At 48.2% G+C, this 16,361-nt stretch overlaps 1 protein-coding gene across 1 annotated transcript in view; it reads left to right on the forward strand.

The window, feature by feature from the left end:
• CTDSPL (CTD small phosphatase like) overlaps positions 1-16,035 on the forward strand; it is a 124,528-nt gene extending 108,493 nt beyond the window's left edge. Inside the window, 5 exon segments of the mRNA XM_059939177.1 lie at positions 1,311-1,412; positions 4,524-4,580; positions 7,677-7,769; positions 11,372-11,557; positions 14,884-16,035. Of these exon segments, the coding sequence (XP_059795160.1) occupies positions 1,311-1,412; positions 4,524-4,580; positions 7,677-7,769; positions 11,372-11,557; positions 14,884-15,009 (564 nt within the window). The 3' untranslated portion in view covers positions 15,010-16,035.
• The last annotated feature ends 326 nt before the right edge of the window (positions 16,036-16,361 follow it).

A 16,361-nucleotide genomic window follows, 5' to 3' on the forward strand; every position in this document is an offset into this window, starting at 1 on the left:
AGGACAGAAAATTAGCTAGTTAACATTGGATACTGAATATGCCACAAAGTAAACTGAAATACTTCAAATCATTTCTAGAATGAGGCAAGGCCCAAGAAATAAATACTCTAAATCAAGAATAAGGTTGGCGGGCTTCCCTGGTGGTGCAGTGGTTGAGAATCTGCCTGCCAATGCAGGGGACATGGGTTCGAGCCCTGGTCTGGGAAGATCCCACATGCCGCGGAGCAACTATGGCCTATGAGCCACAACTACTGAGCCTGCGCGTCTGGAGCTTGTGCTCCGCAACAAGAGAGGCCGCGACAGTGAGAGGCCTGCGCTCTGCGATGAAGAGCGGCCCCCGCTCGCCACAACTAGAGAAAGCCCTCGCACAGAAACGAAGACCCAACACAGCCTAAATAAATAAATAAATAAATAGCGTTCCCTTTAAAAAAAAAAAAAAGAATAAGGTTGGCTGAAGATATCTAGCATTTTATTAACTCTTTATGACTTTTTTATCATAAGATGAAAGTCAGCTACTACAAAGACATATAAATGGATTTTCTGGTTAACACACAGTATGTGGATTAAAGTATAACTTCCAGGGACAGAGACTCCAAGGGATAAAAGTGCCACTTCTGCTCGATATTACACCACAGTGGGACACGTACAACGCAGGGCACTGTACATGGACCAGTTTTATTTCTGTTTCCTATTATTGGAGGTCACTTTGGATTGCTTTTTACTGGTAGTTCTATAGTTTCTCTTAAAGTTTTTTGAAAGCTTCAGTCACTTAAAAAAAAATACTATGGTCCAATAAAGCTCTAAAATATGCTTATATACCACAGTGAATTTCAGATGAAATATGACCCCGGAACATAGGCTGCATGGTTAGAGTAGCTATTATAATTTAACATTCATTTTCGTGTTGTCCATTTTAATAATAACAATAGCCACCACATATGTGCCAGGCAGAATGCTGGGTGTTTTACTGCAATTATAGCTGATAACAACCTTTCATGGTAGGTATTATTATCCCAACTCACAGCCAAAGAACAGACAGAGCTGATATTCAAACCCAAGTTTGTCTGGTTCCAAAGCCCAGGCCCTCATAATAGCCGTTCAGGAAGTGGCACAGTATTTGCTTGGTAAAACTTCAATTGCAAACTGCTTATTCCTATTGTTTTTAATAAAATTCCATGATGTGCTTGACCAGGCATTTAAATGTTTGGTTTCATTTCTGACCTCATTGACATAGTGTAATACAATAATAAGGGATTTGGTTTGTCTTTTACATAAAGGTAATAATATTGATTTTTTTTTTCCCTCTTTAGCCACCAGCTAAATATCTCCTTCCAGAGGTGACGGTGCTTGACTATGGAAAGAAATGTGTGGTCATTGATTTAGATGAAACATTGGTGCACAGTTCATTTAAGGTAAATCAACATAAAAAACAATCAGTGATCTTTGTGATTTGGTCACAGTTGTATTGGAAAAGGGAAAATTAAAAGGATGAAAGCTTGTGGTTGTTGGCGTATGACCTCCCTGTTCATGAAATCCCAATAACAGTTGCTTATTAACTCAGGTGAACATTAACTCAAGTAGCTGAATATTAACATGATTAGTTTGGGGCTGCCAATATCCCTGAGACTTCATTCTTATGTATGCAATTTGAGTTTTCCAACACTCTGCCCCCTGCAGAAATACTTTTCAGGTGGCACAAGGCAATCAGTGCCCCAGGCCACTGCTATGTGTTTGTCAAGGTAACCGGAACGCTGTACGGGCTGCAAGTTGTATTGGGAGGGGCAGGGGAGGCACTGTTGAAAACCGTCAAGCAACCGACTATCCTGGAAGTTTTCCCAGACCAAGTTTTGGAAGATGCCCAACTCTGAAGAAGACTTCCAGAGTTAACGGCATCTGAACACATTCAGCCATTTACCTTGACCGTTTTCATGACAAGAGGTTGCTGGAGTTTTTCCTAAGCTTCACGGCTTAATGTGTATCCACCTGCCTGACCTCCCTCCTGATGGCTGCGGGGCTGCAGTGAGTTCAGCTCGCTCTCCATCTCCATCTCCCCGCCAGAACAACAGCCAAGATTACAAATTACCTGAGGGCCTCTATGCAGGAACAGCTATGGCTACACTCTTGGGAAATGAGTTAATTAATCGTTTTTCCATTTTTTGAAATTGTTTAAAAGAAGCAAATGATAAAAAAAAGTTTGGAAATAGGGGACTGGTGTGTCGGGGAGAAGAAGCAGGTGTGTAGGGTCCTTGTCCTGTTTTCCTTGGGTGTTTCTGGCGATGGAACTGCTCTACTGTTGCTGGCCAGTTAGACCACATTCTTCTTTTTACCCCCAGCCCGTGACCCCGCTTACTTTGCTGAGAGATGTGAAAGCACCACCTAAGATGGAGTGGGTGTCTGACACCAGCCAGTCACTCCTTGATGGCTCTATGGGAAGTGGGAGAGTCATCAAATTTTCCTGAAGACCTTTCTGCCAGAAACATCCCTCCTTGGGCCTGCTTCTCACTAAACAGAATCCTCCTTGACAGGACAAGGCCAGGCAGTTGTCCTAGAGTCCTTTGGAGCGTGGAGGCGGGGCCACACTTACCCCTGGCAGTGAGAAATGGCCCGGCTGGCAGCTGGGGCACATAGGTACCGCTCATTCCCCAGCCCCACAAGGGCCCTTCCAGGATTGGTCCCAGGGCTACAGTGACCTTATATCCCAACTCAACCCTGAACGGCATTGGAAGCCTTTTCTCCGCCATGGGCAGGATGCTCAAGACTTTTTCAAGTCCCTGCGGAAGAAAGCCCTTTAGGACAGGGGTCAGTTGCCATTACAGCATAGACAGCTTCATTCCAAGCGGCTCTGGGAGTGTGGGCATCGCTGGCCAGACTGCCCGAGGTTACTGAGGGTTCCTGCCTCCAAAGGCGAGGCCTTGGCAGCCCCTGGTATCTCCAGGGCCTACTCAGAGGGCGTTGATGCAACAGGCTGATGTGAACAGCATCTCTTCATTTCTTCCCTCCCTGGCCTGCCTACATTTGCGAGCGGAATATTCTTTATCATATGGTTTTTAAGGTTCTGGGCATTTCAGAACCCTTTGAGAATCCGAAAGCTGTGAACCTCTCTCCTTGAAACTGCACATCTGTACAGCACGCAGGGCCAGGACCCAGGTTTACAGCCCTGACTTTGGCCCGGTCTCGTGCAAGAAAAGATGGAGGGCAGTGCTTGCTCTGAGCTGGGCAATGGTTTTCTCTTGTTCTATACTCTGTGGAATATGATTTCACAATCTAATGCCTTGTGAGAGTTTCTTCCTTCAGTCTTTTGTTTTCTAGCCTGATTCTCTATTTTAGTTGTGAAATTATAAAATACCGAACTCATCCTTGGCCTTCCAACCAAAGCAGTGAAGACACTATAATCTTAAGCCTCAGGTGCTCTGCTGAGTGCTTAGTAATGGTTCTGTGATCTAGTATTTTCCACCTTTTTTTCAGTTTACATATCAAAGAACAATGTGTGTGTACAGTAATGGGCTTAAAGGCAGAGACCCCAGTTCAGATTCTGACCAGAGACCCCGTACCACACACTCCTGCCCTGTGGCCACCACACACGTGTTCTCTCTCCCTCTGTTTCTCTCCTACGTGTCCCGAGGGTTTGTGGTCTCATGCTTCTCTTGGGCCTGTTCATTTCTACCTGATTTGTGGACTTCCATTTAGAACTGTATGTGAGTCTATCATTGAGAACATAGTGACTGCTGAAGCATCCTATTTGAATTTTAAGTGTCATTAAGTGTCAGAGTTACTTTAAATACGCAGAGGTTTGTGAGTGTGCTACGTGTTGTATTACATAGAGCAGAACAGTCTGGGGTGGGCTGGGTCTCCCCACCTCCCACAGTAGGAGATGGTGCCAGGCAAGGCCTGAAATCACTGATGCATGCTGGATGGAGGTAGGGGCACTCATCAGATCCATTGCTCTAGTTGAGGAAGAGAGGAGAATCCGAGGTCCAGAGGGGAAGGAGCCTGCCCAAGGTCATGGCTGTGGCCTCTGACTTCACCCCCCATATCCGATGGCCCCACTTGGGGTCCATGTGTTGAACATCTGTCAAGCAGCCCCTCACAGGGCAGCCTGCACTTGTGGGTCCAAGACAAATTCTTTTCCCCTGAGTAGCCCTGTCCTCGGGGATCGTCAGGCTCTCACCTCCTCCCCCTGGTGGCCAGCAGTGGTTCCTGCCATGCTGGGAGGGCTCTAGGCAAGAGCGGGGAGTTTGAGGAGCCCCGTTCCCAAGCCAGCTGCACCACCCTTTGTGGTTGGGGCCAGGGAGGTGATAAAAAAGTTGGACCAAGATGCTGAAAATGTAACAATATTCAGAACAGAAAATAATGTGCTTTTCTGCTTGTGCTTATTTTGAGGAGCCATGGCAGGCTTCAACATCCTCCTGAATTGTTTTTTCCAACAATAAAAACATTGGTCCAGGCAAGCTTTTTTGGTGCTAAAGTTTCCAATTTTATTTTGTTCTTTCAGACATATTAATTATAGTTTCTTTTTTCTCTAGCCTATTAGTAATGCTGATTTTATTGTTCCCGTTGAAATCGATGGAACTATACATCAGGTAAGAAAGCAAAGCTAAATCTGAGTTTCAGTTAGCATTTTTTAGTAATTATGTTTCCTGTGAACTGTATTTCTAAATTCCCATTTCATAATCTTTTTATTCCTAAATCAAAAGGAAGTAGATTTTATTGAAAATGCAATGATGTTCTGCTTTTTTTTCACTCAGATGAATTTTATACTTAGTTTATAAGGGAAACTAGAATCTATTTGTAAATATTAGATGTGGTTGCAAGTTCAAATAATTCTTTGATTTGATGCAGACTTTTAGAAGTTTCCATATCCCCCACTGGCCTAGCTTGATGGTCTAATTAACTTCCCTGTGTAATTGCTTCAGCTACTCTCCTAGCAGACAACAGGAGAATGTCACAAGTCACCCACTTATGGTAGATTCTCGGGAAAAGTTGTCCATTTCCAAGGCCAGCCAGTCTAGACTCACCTTGTCACTCCTGCATCGTGTTCTCCAGTGAATATTTAGCAAAATCCAACCCAAAAAGGAAAGGAGGAAGGGTGTGCGTTTTTTGGATCAGCAGGCAGCTTTGAATAAAGATGCCCTAGTCAGTTGGCGTACATCTTTGTTCTGATTTTTTTTTCCCTTGTTTTCCTTTTTTCTTCATGAAGCTCCTCTGGAAATAGTTTCATTTATGAAATATTGGAAACATTGTAGGAAGACATTGTAGGTTTTCCACAAGGATGATCCAGTCATCTTCCTTGTCAACCCCAGGATCTAAAGGGAGAGTCTCTGGCCTGGTGTGTTTATATCCCAGGAGGAAAACTCTCCCTTGGTAACTCTGTCCCTGGTGTCTCCACACTTCACACTTTTAAAAGCCATCAGGGAGCCAAAATGGCAGGCACTTGGGCATTTAACATTTGCAGAAGAGTCAACAGAATTAACTTAGCATCTGAGAAGCAGTTAAGGCTTCTGCATTTATTATCTTGGCTCGTGTTACAAGATAATGAGACAAAGGAGAGGCTGCCCACTGGCATGGCAGGAATTAGGAGAGAAATTAATCCTTCGTTCCTCGTGACCGTGAGCGTGGCCCTCAGGACCTGACCTGCTATGGCCAGCCCATTCTCGAAGGAGCCACCCAGCTGCCCCAGCCCTCCAGATTGTGCTATGATTCACTTGGTAGATACCCCAGAGCTGGGGTCAGAAACTCTCTCTCCTGAGGGAATGAAGCCACAGGCGCCCAGAGGAGGACCAAGGCCCTGGCGAAGGCCGTGGCCTCGTTCAAGTAATCCAGGATAGGCTGTGCAGGTCCCAAGGGGCCTATTCTTGGTTACTTGCACGCGGACGCGGACCTGGACGCTGGCCTCCGGGCCCAGGACCCTCCTCTCTGCCAGAGGCACCAACACCAGAGTTCCCAAACCAGTCTTCTGCCCTTCGCGTGTAGCAAAGCTTCCTTTCCAAGCAGTATTCCCAGGGAGACTGAGGACCGCAGGCCGGATCCGTACCTGGCACCAAGCAGCCTCGTGGGCAAAAGTCGGGCCTGGAGCTACTACAGCCACAGGTCCAGCCCTCAACCCACACCCAGGCCACCCTGCTCCTCAGAGCCCTGTGGGCACCCACCCTGAGCCATCCTGCTCCTCTGGCCCCTCACTCCACACACCCTTTCAGTCAGCCATGTTTCCCACCAAGTCCTGGCTCTGTGTAAACTCCTTTACCAGCAGCACATCCTCCGTGTGGGGCAGAGCCCCGTTCCCCTCTGTTACTCATCCTGTTAGGTATCTAGCCTGCTTTGTTTATGGCCCCATGCATACTCGCCCAGGCCTGCTTTTCACATTTCGTCTTCAGCCTTTTCTACCCCCATTTCCCCCTATTTTATTGCTGCCTCTGAAGGGCTGGTCATGCAGGGCTCTGGCCATTCTCTAAAACCCCAAGCGTTTTCAGGCCAGGTCTCATGCTCATACTGTTTCCTCTGTCTAGAAGCTCACTTCTCATCCTTATCAGCCTGGTGAACTCCTATTCATCCTTCAAGGTCCAGGCCAAATGTTCCCTTTTGTGATTCCCTCCCCTTGAGAGGGGAGTTAATCATCCTTAATTTATCCCTCTACTATAGCTTTCATTACACATGTTTATTTTGATATATTTTTCTGTATGTCTGCTCTAGACTGTGAGCTCTTCAAGGGCAAGGCCTGTGTTTCACTCACCTTTGTAACTGCTTCAGGCTGAGCCCAGAGCTGGGACTGAGCGAATATGAATTGAATTGAATTTTAACAAGTTTGAATTATTTTAGGGAAATGGCTAATTTCAGATGGAATTTATTCAAGTTTTAATTAGTTCTTCCCTCCTCCCACCTCCTCTGTCTTCTCTCGCCAGCTCTGCCTTCTCTCCCCGCTCCCATGTTTCCTCACATTTGCTCAGGCTCCCCAGTCAGCAGCAGAGCCCAGCCACTCTAGGAGAGGCTGCTCTTTGCCCCCCTCTGCTTGGCGGCTCCTCCTGATGGCTGGCTTCCGGGGCCTGGGGTAGGCGGGCTTCAAGTCCCCTGAAGCATCTGTTTCTGGAGCAGACCCAAGCAGAGTTACCTTTGTGGGGTCACGTAGATGGTTTCCCAAGCCGACAAGGAAGGCCCTTCCTTCGGCTTTGCTGGGCCTGCGCCTCCACCCCAGGCCGTCTTAGCGAGGGAGGGGTTCCAATCAGAGTAGGTGGCAGCTGGAGCAATCCCAGGCCTGCCGGGCATGGGGCCAGGCCCTGACCTCCCGAAAGGACTACCCCAGACCACAGCCTGTGTCCACAAAGGCCTGACTGAGAGCATGTGCCGCGAAACGCACGTGAAATGAAGGAATTGTGTCACACAAATGCGGCACAACCCTTCCACTCACTGGTTCTGAAAATCCCCAGGACCTTCAATACCATGGTCAGCTTCCCTTTCCCCCTTGGGAGGGGCGTCTGCTCCCAACTCAGACCTGGAGCCCAGTCTGAGGTGTGTCTGGCCTGAAGCGCCATATCTGACTGCACAGCCCTTCGTACGTACCACATTAAACCAAGGGGCAGGAGGCAGGAACCTGGTTAGGAATTCTTCCTATGCAGGGTGTCCGGGCCCCAGGCCTTTCGCAGCGGCTGCTGTGACTGACCGGCGTGCTGTCCCTGCCGTTGCAGGTGTATGTGCTGAAGCGGCCACACGTGGACGAGTTCCTCCAGAGGATGGGGCAGCTGTTTGAGTGTGTGCTCTTTACTGCCAGCTTGGCCAAGGTGGGTCCTGCCCCCAGCCCTGAGCGCCCAGCCCCTCCACCCATGCCCCCTGTCAAGCAGCCCTTTGTTAAGGTGGGGGAAGCTGTCTCCATGGTGACAGGTTCCCACCCCAGGTGGGGTGGATGCAGGCCATGTGCACGGCACCAGCCTGAGAGGCTTGTGGGTTACCATAGCGACAGCACTGGGAACAAGTGCTCCATGAAGTTGCTCCCTGCGGCCGCTGAAGCTACTCATCCACAGACCAGGAAACCACACATGTGTCCAGTGTAACCAAGAAAGGGCGTATGTATCTCATCTGTTGACTGGCTACAGGCTCAGGCCTCTTTGCCCTTGGGTTAGCTCACACAGGTTTCAGGGAGAGATAAGGGTCAAAGATTCATCCGCCTGCTGGGGCCAAATGAGAGTTGTGACTGCCCTCATGAGCCCTGGGACCTCAGGCCAGTTGCTTCACTTCTCTCGCCTCATTTCTTCTGTAAGATGGGGATGATTCCATCTACCTCATGGGGTGGGTCAAATGAGATCATGCCCATAAAGAGCTTAGCACAGGGCCCCACTCCTATTCAGCAGGTGTCCGTGGAGCACCTGCCGGGTCCCATGTGCTGTGCTGGGCGCTGTCACATGGTAACTGCTCCTGGTGTTCATTCTTTATTATCATAATTATTCATGATGATAAAATAATTCACACATGTTCTGGTCCTGTGGTTTGGTGTGAATCTCTGACCCAGCATCTACACTGGCTCTGACCAAGGAGAGTGGTTTCTTGGCCCTCTCCTACTGTTTGAGGGAACTGGCAGGCTCACAGGGTCCCCAGTGTGGTTTAGTCTGTGCCTTCACAGGTGAGCGGAGGCACGTGCGTGGTGTGGAGGGCAGACAGAGCAGGCCCTGCTCCTCAGGAGAGATCCTTGCCATGACCATGTCTCAAACCCTGACCCTGATGGGGCCAATGCCATCCATTTGTTGATGGCACTGCCGGTGTCTCCATGGGCACCTCAGGGACCCTGAATGGCCCCAAAGATGAGCTCTCTGGGGCCCAAGTTAGCTGTCTGCCTGCCTGCAGACCTGCTCCAAGGACCCACAGGCAGCTTCCTCCCCCATGTTCTGTCTCTGCGCGGCTCCCTTCTCTGCATGTCGGGGACTCTGACCCCGAGTTCCCAGACATGCTGCTTTGCCAGGCTGGGCATTGCTGGTTTGGGCCATCTCTGTGTCATGGCTGAGGTGAGAGAGAACCCCACTTGCTCACATTCTGCCAAGCTCATCACCAGGCTGGTAGCGAGGGAATCCAAAGCCCTGGGCTGACCTCTGCATACTGAAAAGAGAACGTGGCCTCAGGAAAAGCGTAGTCTTCCCTGGTGGGTACCCTTTCAGATGAACGGTACCAAGGCTAATCGTGCTGCGGTGCCGATGGCTTTTCTGACAGTGCTCTGGGCTGCCAAGGCGCCTGAAGTGATAACCAAAGATATAACAGACAGGAAGATCGCACAATGCTGGTGGACTGAGAGCTGTTTTTTCTTTGGTGAAATTGAAAGCACTCTTTCTTGGCATCATCCCCAGCACTTGCTTAAACATCCTTGTTCAGTCGCTCTTCCTGGACGGCTCCCACCTGCCCCTCCATCTGTCTCTCCAGCCCTTCTCTTGCTGCTACCCAAGGCTGGCTCTGCTGAATCAGCCCTCAAGTCTAGCCGTCCAGCTTCTCTCCTCCCTGGTGCACAAGCTCTGCTGACAGGTGGCCGCTCCCCAGTGCTTGGCTCTGGGCTCAGCCCCAGCCAGCACTGTTGGTGCAGAGGACCTCCTGGCCTGCCGCCCGGGGGCCTAAGCAACCCTCTGCTGACTGTCAGAGCCCTTCCGTGTCTGCTTCCCCATCTTAGTGTCCTTCCTTCATTCACTCACCCAGCAAGTATATACTGTGTGTCAGCCACTGTACTAGGCACTAGGCATACCACAGAGAACAAGAGACAGTCCCTGCCCACATGAAGCTTATATTCCCCACCTTCATCTCCAAGGCCTGGAGCCCCAGACTCAGACATTCCCTTGAAAGATATATGCCACCGCCACCGTTAATGATTATGAAGAAATTAGCTAGAGTCAGCCCCTTAAAAACAACCCACGTGGCACTTGGCTACCCTCACCAGCAGAAAACTGCAGAGCCCTGAGCTCACCCCACTTGGTTGGCAGGAAATCCAGCCTCCTCCTGGACTCTGCTGCATCAGGATGTCTCTGGAGAGAGGAGGGCTAGCCCATGGAACCAGGATGCTGCTTGTAGCCCTGCATCCTGCAGCCGTGCCTGCCTTGGCTCTGCACTTGGGCTGCTGTGTGTTCTGCCACTGGCCTTCCCAAGACCACCAGCCTCGGGTGCTTCCTACCTCCCTGGCAGAGCCTCTGGGCCCCTAGGGAAACTGGCTGTGCCCCTCACTTGGGTCTTGGTGCTGAGGCCTGACCTAACGTCGGGCTGGGAGCTGCCACTCTTTTGCCTTCAGCCCAGGACACTCAGTCTAGATGAAGATTTTCCCTCAGGGATAACCCCTTTATTTCTTTATCCAGTTCAGCCTGCTTTGGGGGAAATTCCCCCAGGCCATGGAATAGGGCCAAGCTGGATGAACCCCAGCTGTGAGCGGGGCTTGAACTCCCTCCCTTAAAACTCCTGGGCTCCAAGTAAATGGAAGTGCTGTCTGGGCACCATCCAGTGACAGTCGGGGGCTGGGCTGGCCCAGCTGCCCAGAGCACCTCTAGGGGGCAGTGTGGCCCCGTGCACACAAGCCAGATCCCAAGTCCGCTCTTTTGTTCACTGATGGAACTAGTATTTACTGAGCCCTACTATGAGGTAGGCACCCACAAGTGCTAGGGATGTCACAGGGAACACGACAGGCAAGGCCTGGGCCCTGACAGGTGACAGGAACGTAAGGTGGTCCCAGGTGGTGGTGAGCTCTGTGGGGGCAATGGCTGTGAGGCCAGAGAGTAGCCAGAGAGGAAGGGCTGGGTAGGTAGTAAGGGAAGCCAAGATCTGAAAAATGAGGAGACAGAAGGAGAAGTTCGTGCAGAGAGTGTTCCATGCAGAGGGGACACTGGTGCAAAGGTCCTGACCATGTGCAAAGCCAGTGTGGCTCAAGTGACTTGAGATGGAGCTGAGAAGCGGCTGCAGGCGTACAAGATCCGGCAGGGACCAGGGGACCTCGTTCCAAATGCGGCGGGAAGACAGTGCAGGGAGTGATGTGGCCTGACAGATGTCTTCCAGCGGCCACTCTGACAGCTGTGGGGTGAATGGGTGGAAAGGAGGCCCAAGGGGAAGAGGGAGGCTATTCTGGAGGCTCACGCAGCCACCGCAGGCCAGAGATTACAGAGGCCCAGACGAGGCAGTGACAATACAGAGAGATCCAGGTGGATTCAAGATATTTTTGGAGCTGGAACTGACAAGAATTTCTGATGGATTGGGTATGAGAAGTGAGAGAAATGGAAGAATCCAGGGTGTCAGGAAAATAACCAGGATCTGAAACACATCCAATTATTTAAATCCCTTTTTAGAAAAGTAGTACGGATCTTGCTGCAGGAGGTCAGGGCTTCTGGGCTCTTCCAGGCGCCCAGGCTTCACTGTAACACCTGCTTTCCAGTACGCAGACCCTGTGGCTGACCTGCTGGACCGCTGGGGTGTGTTCCGGGCCCGGCTCTTCCGAGAATCGTGTGTTTTCCATCGAGGGAACTACGTGAAAGACCTGAGTCGCCTTGGGCGGGAGCTGAGCAAAGTGATCATCGTGGACAATTCTCCTGCCTCGTACATCTTCCATCCTGAGAATGCAGTAAGTAGCCCCAAAGCAAAAGGACGCAGAGCTCCATCTGAGCTCTCTTGCCAAGCAGAACCACTTTTGTACCTTCAAGCACCTGTGTGGGGTTTCTTGGCCTTTTCCTTGGTGAAATCCCAACTCTGCCACTTAGCAATTACATGACATTGGCCAAGTTATTTATGCCCATTGAGCTTCAGTTGTCCTCTCTGTCAAATGGGGATTATAGGCATGCTGATCTCATAGGATTGTTGGAGGGTTGGGTGGCAGTACGTGAAAAGCACTTAGAGCAGAGCTTGCAGGCTCAATGAGCCTGTATCTCCTTAGCATCTTTAGGATTGTGACCGAGAAGGTTCTGTCATTAGCTTCCTGGAGCTGGCTGTTGCCCAGGACTTCATGACCCCTGTAGACTTAGAAGGCCTGGGTGACCTCGTCAACAGAAGTATTAAGAATGAATAGCACTTCGGTGAGGTCTTCAGATAAGACTGCCAGGCTTTACCACCTCATAATGATGTCTAAAAAGTAGACAACGGGAACATTTCCTACATAAAACTCCATGGAGCGTGGCAGCTCCCAGTGCCGACTCTCTGGGTGCAGCACGACTCAGAGCAGGAGAGACGCCCTCCCACTGCCCGCCCTTCGTTTCCAGGGGAAGAGAGACCAGCCCCATTGGTGATTGCTCACCCCTCCACAGTGGCCACCATGCCAGGCCTCAGCTTAGGCCCTGGAGAGGATGTTTCTCCCAAGCCCAGGTTTCTCAGACTCAACAAAAGCCCAAACAGGGTCCTTTCCTTGAGGCCAGAACTCTGTTGCTCCACTTATAACCAAAAACTGAGTTCAAACTAGATTCCATTAGTGTATAATCATTATTTGAACAAACATTCAAAATGTATTATATTTAAATATGCTCCTTTTGATGAGTTAATCAAATTCAACATAATGCATTTTGTAATGTGTCTAACAGATAAGGGTTCTTTTTAGTATAATCCCAATTCCAGGGACTTTCCTGGCAGTCCAGTGGTTAGGACTCCACGCTTCCATTGCAGGGGGCACGGGTTCGATCCCTGGTCCGGAAACTAAGATCCCACAAGCCTCGCGGCATGGCCAAAAAAAATCCCAATTCCATTATCACATCTGATAATACTAACAGTTTCTTAATATTATCTAATATCCAGTCTGTGTTCATCTTTTCCCTATCATCTCGAAATATTTTCTTACATTTGGATTGTTTGAATCAGAATCCAAACAAGGTCCATACATTGCTTTGGTATTGTGTACTCACTGTGGTATCACATCAGGAGGCATATAACATCAGGTTGTCCCACTTTTAAAGATTTGGAATTGATTTTTGGATTCAGGTGTTGTCAGCCTGATCCACCCATTTTAAAATTTTCAGTCGACCTTTCACCTAAAAATGGGAGCAGTCGTTGATGATCCTTACCTACATCCACTATTTCATTAGGAATTGCAAAATGGTGATTTCTAAATCCTATCATTCTTTCTGCATTTATTGGCTGGAATTCTTTTTTTTTTTTAATTGAACTTGCTCTCATTGACTACTTGATGACCCTAAAATTCATTTTGAATGTTTGAATAGGGAAGTCAGAGTAAAGTCTTGGTTCTTTTTCTTTAATTCTGCAGTTTTCAGAGTCATGAGTTGGTGCTCCAGCAACCTCCAAAAGTAACCAGTGAATTTTTTTAGGTACCATTATGAACTCATGGGTTTTTTTTATGTTATAACTTAAGTCCATCTATTATCCTTTTGTACACTCAAATGTTCACCTTTGGCCAGTGGATGCCCCTTCAGATAACAAGATAACAAGAGTCTTTGATAGCTTCCTGCTGTCTGGTCCAACAAGATGTTCCAAGCTCATCTTGTCCATTTCTTGCTCCAGCCCTGGAATCAGCCATTTTTCTATGGAACCTGGTTCCTAAGAATGAAAATGGTAGCTAGAGACCACAGTTTGGGTGGGTTCTCATTGTTACTGGGATGTCCTTTGCTTCCGGTCCTTTCTACTGGACAGAGCTAAAATACACTTATTTTTATTTTTAGAATGAAAACAAAATCATAAATTCACATTGGTTTTTCCAATTCAGTTGTAACAGTTTTTAATTTCTTTTTGTTTTTGTATTTGTGTCTCCTTCTCTTATGCTGAAACTCTTGATTCCTAAAGATATTAACATCATTACAGATTTGATTTATTCTATAGTATACATTTAATAGCTTCAAAATTGCATTGTTTTAATATTATTACTAATAAAACAATTGAATGCATTTAGAGGTGTTTTTTTTTGAGAAATCTACAAACAACACTATGTTTCAAAATCACTTGAAATAATCCTCTCTATGGTTATGTCACAAACTTATATACACTAAGGTTCATCTTTTGTTGCTTTTTTTCTTAATGATTTAATTTTATTTCAATTATGTAACACATTTACATAGTTTAACATCAAAACTATCAGCAAAGATAAATTCAGAGAAGTCTTGTGTCCATTTCTGTCCTCTCACCCATTCCTGACCCTTCCCCAGGAGTAGTCATTTTTTGGTTAATCCTTACCTTGTTTCTTTTTTTAAATTACATGCTGAATTTTTGTGTTTCTGAGCAGTCTTTAGATTTGTAAAATGGTCAAAAATACTGCTTTTAAACTTCTTTGGCTTCCCCACATTTCTTTTAATATCTCTTCTTTGCACCCCTGGCTACCACCCACTAGCAGCCTTCCCCACCTCTCTGTCTAAACCTAAGGGAGAATGCTGTCTTGCCCATGGCTTCAGAATGTCCTGAAATTTTATACTTCCCCTTTTAACTGATCTCTGCTAAGCGTGGGAGGAAATGGTCCACTTCTCCTTGCCGTGAGTCTGGCACAGTGACCCTAAGTGGAAGCCCTCTGATGCCCTCTACGTGGGCTCCCTGATGTCAGTGTTGGCTGGTGACCTCTGGCTCCAAGTGCTCTGAGGTACAGGAAGCTGGTTTAATGCAACGGCAAGAGCGTTTTGGAATTAGCAAGGCGCTAAGCTAGTTATATATTCTGCGCCCTGGCCACCTTTTCTGTGGCAGGAAAACAAAACAGGCAAATGCCTGCAAAGTGGGCACACTTAATTTTGCCTTCCTGAACCAGGTAGATCTGGATTGATATTACTTGGGACAGGAGAACGAACAAGATGATGACGACGATGATGATGATGATGATGATGATGATGATGATGATGATGATGATGATGATTTCCAGGTACCCATCCTCCTTACCAAAGAAAATGTTAAAGTACAGGGACCCAGTCAGGCTAGAAGCAGTCCCCAGGCCTGGGTACAGTTCTGCTGCCCCTTCCATGCACTGTCTTCCAGGTGCCTGTGCAGTCCTGGTTCGATGACATGACAGACACGGAGCTACTGGACCTCATCCCCTTCTTTGAGGGCCTGAGCCAGGAAGACGACGTGTACAGCATGCTGCACAGACTCTGCAGTAGGTAGCCCCGGCCTCTGCCCGCCTCTCGCCTGTGCACCCCGGAACCTCAGCCTCGGGACCCGCCTGGCCTCAGCTCCCCAGGAGCTAAGAGGGAGGACACGCCATACTCCAGGCCACGGGGCGAATGTGGCCATACCTACCTGGTTTATTTTTTAAGAACAGAAACAACTATTTTAAAATGAACTCTTTTAACGAATTTCGTAAAGGGACATGCATTTTACTGGATTTGCTTTTCTTAAAACATACCAAAAAGGAAAAAAATGGGAAAAAAAAAAAAGCTTGATATCTATCAGACTTCCTTTCAACTGTCCTCCCCTCCAGCAGACAGCCTGTCCCCTTCTACCCCAGCTCAGAGTAGCTGACCCAACTCAGAATCTCTTTCCTACAGGATGAAGTGCCTTTTTGAATGTTATTTTAAGCTGAGAGTTAATTTTTCTACACAACGTATTTCCAGACATCTTTTAGTCTTTTATTGTCTTAGCTTCTCTAAGAAGATAAATATGACAATTTTCTAAAACCTGGAAGGTGGGAGGGAGGTGGGTGGTAAGGGATGGGGATGAGTCATAGGAGCCTGTCTCCCAGCCGGTGTGCTGCTCCGACCGCCTGTGGCATGCCACAGGGTCAGGCCCCTGCTAGTGATGGTGTCAGTGTGTGCATTCATTTCTGACCCAGTTTGGAATGTATCCGCAATCGTGTGGCTCAATGCTTTAGGAAACGATAGATCCTTTTATATTATTATTTCTGACGGTGACAAATTTGTCTTGAGGTCACAGTTTCCCCTTGAAAAGTGGCATCATGTCACTTCCGCTTTCACACTACTGCCATACTTCTGTATGTTTTTGGTTTGGTTGTTGTTGGTAGAGAAGTTCTAAGAAACTCTAAAACCCTTGGATAGTTAAAAAAAAATCTGTTGATTGATTTTTAAATCTGTCCTTTCCAAAAGCTGGATACCCGTGGAGCTGTTTGGGAATTTTCTTTGCTGCTACCGCGCTGCCACCAAATGGAATTGACCAGCGGCTGTTACACTGTTCTTTGCCACTGTGCCTACGCTCAGAATCTGCTCACTGCTAAGCTGCAGACTTGGACAGGGTCAGAAACATAGGTGTCCCACCCCGTTGCAGACTGTGGACTGCGTTCCTTCCCTGGCACCAGCCTCGCGAGTTCAGAAGGGAACAAAGACAAAAGGGCCAGCGCACCTGACCGGTGTGGCGTTCATTTCAAACTGCAGTCAAGCTCAGAGTTTCTGATAAGCCGACCGTTCTCTCTTGAGAACCTGTGGCCTCAACCCACCACCACGCTGATGTGGCCCGAGTCCATCTCTTGGTCTTCTCTTTTGAAGCACAGCCTATTTCTGAGC

This window comes from Balaenoptera ricei, chromosome 11 (genome assembly GCF_028023285.1).
Source record: "Balaenoptera ricei isolate mBalRic1 chromosome 11, mBalRic1.hap2, whole genome shotgun sequence".
In the NCBI taxonomy this organism is placed as follows: Eukaryota; Metazoa; Chordata; class Mammalia; order Artiodactyla; family Balaenopteridae; genus Balaenoptera; species Balaenoptera ricei.